Source organism: Coregonus clupeaformis, chromosome 2, assembly GCF_020615455.1.
Source record: "Coregonus clupeaformis isolate EN_2021a chromosome 2, ASM2061545v1, whole genome shotgun sequence".
NCBI lineage: Eukaryota > Metazoa > Chordata > Actinopteri > Salmoniformes > Salmonidae > Coregonus > Coregonus clupeaformis.
The window spans coordinates 13,970,367-13,976,366 of NC_059193.1; the positions used below are offsets into that span (position 1 = coordinate 13,970,367).

Below are 6,000 nucleotides of genomic sequence, written 5' to 3' on the forward strand. Positions count from 1 at the left end.
TGCCTCTCTGTATCTTAGAGCTAGCAGGCCACTCTCCCCTCCTGCCTCTCTGTATCGTAGAGCTAGCAGGCCTCTCTTCCCTCCCGCCTCTCTGTATCTTAGAGCTAGCAGGCCTCTCTCTCTTCCCTCCTGCCTCTCTGTATCTTAGAGCTAGCAGGCCTCTCCTCCCTCCTGCCTCTCTGTCTCTGTCTCCAAGGGATAATAGACCATTAGAGCCAGCAGGCCTCTCCTTCCTCCTGCTTCTCTGTCTCTGTCTCCAAGGGCTAATAGACCATTAGAGCTAGCAAGCCTCTCCTCCCTCCTGCTTCTCTGTCTCTGTCTCCAAGGGCTAATAGACCATTAGAGCTAACAGGCCCAGCAGCCATTAGAGATTTAGGCCTCATTACAGACGCTTACCGTTAACGGCTGCCTCTGGGACCGCAGGTAAACGGGCCATTATCGAAAAAAATACACAAGACGGAAGTTCGGAACGCTGGAGATGGAAACAGGGCTCCCAGTGTCTGCTGATCTCTCGCTCTTTCTATCTATCATTCTTCCTCCCTCCCTCCCTCCCTCTCTCTCTCTCTCTCTCTCTCTCTCTCTCTCTCTCTCTCTCTCTCTCTCTCTCTCTCTCTCTCTCTCTCTCTCTCTCTCTCTCTCTCTCTCTCTCTCTCTCTCTCTCTCTTTCTCTCTCTCTCTCTTTCTCTCTCTCTCGCTCTCTCTCTCTCAGACACCTCCTCATCTTCCTCACCCTCTCTGTATAATGTGTCTATGTGGCCCAGAGGGATGGTTGTTCTAATTACTGTAGGAGGGCAGTGCTCAGGCTGTCTCCCAAATGGTACCATTTTTCCAACATAGTGCCCTACTATTGACCAGAGCCCTATGGGTCCTAGTGTAATACCTAGGAATAGGGTGCCATTTGGGAGGAAGCGTCAGTGTAGGAGCTGTTGAACAGAGGGGTCACTATGAAGGTATTATTATTATCCCACTCACAGGCTGGAGACCACTAACGATTAAGATGATTAGCTATCTTTACAAGATGTTGACATTAAAATAATTTACTTCATCTTCCTCACTCCCCCTCCCTCTCTCTCTTTCTTTCTCTCTCTCCAGGCGGGAGGTAAGCACTACCACCCTACCTGTGCCCGCTGTGCCCGATGTCACATGATGTTCACAGAGGGAGAAGAAATGTACCTGCATGGTAACACACACGCACACACGCATACACACAGGCACACACACACACACACACACACACATAAACACACACTCAGCATCACTGATTTATAAAACTCATAAATACTCCTGTCTCTCTCTCTCTCTCTCTCTCTCTCTCTCTCTCTCTCTCTCTCTCTCTCTCTCTCTCTCTCTCTCTCTCTCTCTCTCTCTCTCTCTCTCTCTCTCTCTCTCTCTCTCTCTCTCTCTCTCTCTCTCTCTCTCTCTCTCTCTCTCTCTCTCTCTCTCTCTCTCTCTCTCTCTGTCAGGTGGTGAGGTGTGGCACCCTTTGTGTAAGCAGGCAGCCAGCGCAGAGAGAAGACACAGGGTGAGACAGAAACACAGATATCACTCTACTCTACATAAACACAGATATCATCCTACAGAAGCACAAATATCACTCTATTCTACAGAAACACAGATATCACTCTACAGAAACACAGATATCACTCTACTTCTACAGAAACACAGATATCACTCTACAGAAACACAGATATCACTCTACTTCTACAGAAACACAGATATCACTCTACTTCTACAGAAACACAGATATCACTCTACAGAAACACAGATATCACTCTACAGAAACACAGATATCACTCTACTTCTACAGAAACACAGATATCACTCTACTCTACAGAAACACAGATATCACTCTACTCTACAGAAACACAGATATCACTCTACTCTACAGAAACACAGATATCACTCTACAGAAACACAGACGTCACTCTACTTCTACAGAAACACAGATATCACTCTACAGAAACACAGATATCACTCTACTTCTACAGAAACACAGACATCACTCTACAGAAACACAGATATCACTCTACTCTACAGAAATACAGATATCACTCTACTCTACAGAAACACAGATATCACTCTACTCTACAAAAACACAGATATCACTCGACTTCTACAGAAACACAGATATCACTGTACTCTACAGAAACACAGATATCACTCTACAGAAACACAGACGTCACTCTACTTCTACAGAAACACAGATATCACTCTACAGAAACACAGATATCACTCTACTTCTACAGAAACACAGACATCACTCTACAGAAACACAGATATCACTCTACTCTACAGAAACACAGATATCACTCTACTCTACAGAAACACAGATATCACTCTACTCTACAAAAACACAGATATCACTCGACTTCTACAGAAACACAGATATCACTGTACTCTTCAGAAACACAGATATCACTCTACAGAAACACAGATATCACTCTACAGAAACACAGATATCACTCTACAGAAACACAGATATCACTCGACTTCTACAGAAACACAGATATCACTCTACAGAAACACATATATCACTCTACTCTACAGAAACACAGCTATCACTCGACTCTACAGAAACACAGATATCACTCTACTCTACAGAAACACATATATCACTCTACTCTACAAAAACACAGATATCACTCGACTTCTACAGAAACACAGATATCACTGTACTCTTCAGAAACACAGATATCACTCTACAGAAACACAGATATCACTCTACAGAAACACAGATATCACTCGACTCTACAGAAACACAGATATCACTCTACTCTACAGAAACACAGATATCACTCTACTCTACAGAAACACAGATATCACTCTACTCTACAGAAACACAGATATCACTCTACTCTACAGAAACACAGATATCACTCTACTCTACAGAAACACAGATATCACTCGACTTCTACAGAAACACAGATATCACTCTACAGAAACACAGATATCACTCTACAGAAACACAGATATCACTCGACTTCTACAGAAACACAGATATCACTCTACAGAAACACATATATCACTCTACTCTACAGAAACACAGCTATCACTCGACTCTACAGAAACACAGATATCACTCTACTCTACAGAAACACATATATCACTCTACTCTACAAAAACACAGATATCACTCGACTTCTACAGAAACACAGATATCACTGTACTCTTCAGAAACACAGATATCACTCTACAGAAACACAGATATCACTCTACAGAAACACAGATATCACTCGACTCTACAGAAACACAGATATCACTCTACTCTACAGAAACACAGATATCACTCTACTCTACAGAAACACAGATATCACTCTACTCTACAGAAACACAGATATCACTCTACTCTACAGAAACACAGATATCACTCTACTCTACAGAAACACAGATATCACTCGACTTCTACAGAAACACAGATATCACTGTACTCTACAGAAACACAGATATCACTCTACTTCTACAGAAACACAGATATCACTCTACTCTATTGAAACACAGATATCACTGTACAGAAACACAGATATCACTGTACTCTACAGAAACACAGATGTCACTCTACTTCTACAGAAACACAGATATCACTCTACTTCTACAGAAACACAGATATCACTCTACTCTACAGAAATACAGATATCACTCTACTTCTACAGAAACACAGATATCACTCTACTTCTACAGAAACACAGATATCACTCTACTCTACAGAAACACAGATATCACTCTACTTCTACAGAAACACAGATATCACTCTACTTCTACAGAAACACAGATATCACTCTACTCTACAGAAACACAGATATCACTCTACTCTACAGAAACACAGATATATCTCTACTCTACAGAAACACATATATCACTCTACTCTACAGAAACACAGATATCACTCTACTTCTACAGAAACACAGATATCACTCTACTTCTACAGAAACACATACGCACACAAGAGCTAGCACACTACATTGTAAAATTGTTATATGGCGTTATTATACTTTGTATTGTAGATATGTTGTGGTGTAATCATGTTATACGATGTACTGTTTTATATTTAGTTTTATATTTAATGTAAGTACCTTAATGTGTTTGGGCCCCAGGAAGAGTAGCTGCTGCCTTGGCAGGAACTAATGGGGATCCCTAATAACCCCAGGAAGAGTAGCTGCTGCCTTGGCAGGAACTAATGGGGATCCATAATAAACCCCAGGAAGAGTAGCTGCTGCCTTGGCAGGAACTAATGGGGATCCCTAATAACCCCAGGAAGAGTAGCTGCTGCCTTGGCAGGAATTAATGAATATCCATAATAAACCCCAGGAAGAGTAGCTGCTGCCTTGGCAGGAACTAATGGGGATCCATAATAAACCCGAGGAAGAGTAGCTGCTGCCTTGGCAGGAACTAATGGGGATCCATAATAACCCCAGGAAGAGTAGCTGCTGCCTTGGCAGGAACTAATGGGGATCCATAATAAACCCCAGGAAGAGTAGCTGCTGCCTTGGCAGGAACTAATGGGGATCCATAATACACCCCAGGAAGAGTAGCTGCTGCCTTGGCAGGAACTAATGGGGATACATAATACACCCCAGGAAGAGTAGCTGCTGCCTTGGCAGGAACTAATGGGGATCCATAATAAACCCCAGGAAGAGTAGCTGCTGCCTTGGCAGGAACTAATGGGGATCCATAATAAACCCCAGGAAGAGTAGCTGCTGCCTTGGCAGGAACTAATGGGGATCCATAATAAACCCCAGGAAGAGTAGCTGCTGCCTTGGCAGGAACTAATGGGGATCCATAAGTCATCTGCTATGTTCTCTTTTCTCTTTCTTTCACACCTTCCTCCCTTTCTGTTCTTTCTTCCCACAGCACAGACGTCTGTCAGAGACCTCCATCTCTCCACCGGGCTCGTCTATTGGCTCTCCCAGCCGCGTCATCTGTGTGAGTAACCAATCACAAGCCAATCTTCCTCTAGCTCCACCCAACCTTTCAGGGCTCACTAGCTTTAAATATAAAAACCCAATGGACAAATCCATATTCTCCTGAAGTGTGCACTCGTTCACTATTTCTCACTATCTAAAAACGTTGTATTGGTGTAGGCCTGGGCTAGTGGGAATCCAAACCGTATGTCATTTCCTATCAAATTAATGATTTGTCATAATATGAATACAACGGCTGTTGTCTTCACCGTGAAATGCTTGCTTACGAGCCCTTGCCAAAGATGCAGAGTAAATTATAATAAAAAGACAAATAGGAGAGGAATAAAATCGCAAGAATGGAGCTATATACAGGAAGTACCAGTACCTGATAAATGTGCAGCTATATACAGGGAGTACCAGTACCAGATCAATGTGGAGCTATATACAGGAAGTACCAGTACCTGATAAATGTGCAGCTATATACAGGGAGTACCAGTACCAGATCAATGTGGAGCTATACACAGGGAGCACCAGTACCAGATCAATGTGGAGCTATATACAGGGAGTACCAGTCCCTGATCAATGTGGAGCTATATACAGGGAGCACCAGTGCCAGATCAATGTGGAGCTATACACAGGGAGCACCAGTACCAGATCAATGTGGAGCTATATACAGGGAGTACTAGTACCAGATCAGTGTGGAGCTATATACAGGAAGTACCAGTACTTGATCAATGTGGAGCTATATACAGGGAGCACCAGTACCAGATCAATGTGGAACTATATACAGGGAGTACCAGTACCTGATCAATGTGGAGCTATATACAGGGAGTACCAGTCCCTGATCAATGTGGAGCTATACACAGGGAGTACCAGTCCCTGATCAATGTGGAGCTATATACAGGGAGTACCAGTGCCAGATCAATGTGGAGCTATACACAGGGAGCACCAGTACCAGATCAATGTGGAGCTATATACAGGGAGTACTAGTACCAGATCAGTGTGGAGCTATATACAGGAAGTACCAGTACTTGATCAATGTGGAGCTATATACAGGGAGCACCAGTACCAGATCAATGTGGAACTATATACAGGGAGTACC

At 43.1% G+C, this 6,000-nt stretch overlaps 1 protein-coding gene across 3 annotated transcripts in view; it reads left to right on the forward strand.

Annotated features, from left to right (window-relative positions):
- Positions 1–6,000, forward strand: part of LOC121532985 (actin-binding LIM protein 3-like) — an 89,953-nt gene that overhangs the window by 56,627 nt on the left and 27,326 nt on the right. For all 3 annotated transcript variants that reach the window (XM_041838762.2, XM_041838765.2, XM_041838768.2), the window contains exons 7-9: positions 1,093–1,180; positions 1,464–1,522; positions 4,849–4,920. In XM_041838762.2, the coding sequence (XP_041694696.1) occupies positions 1,093–1,180; positions 1,464–1,522; positions 4,849–4,920 (219 nt within the window). The remainder of the gene's footprint in view (positions 1–1,092; positions 1,181–1,463; positions 1,523–4,848; positions 4,921–6,000) is intronic.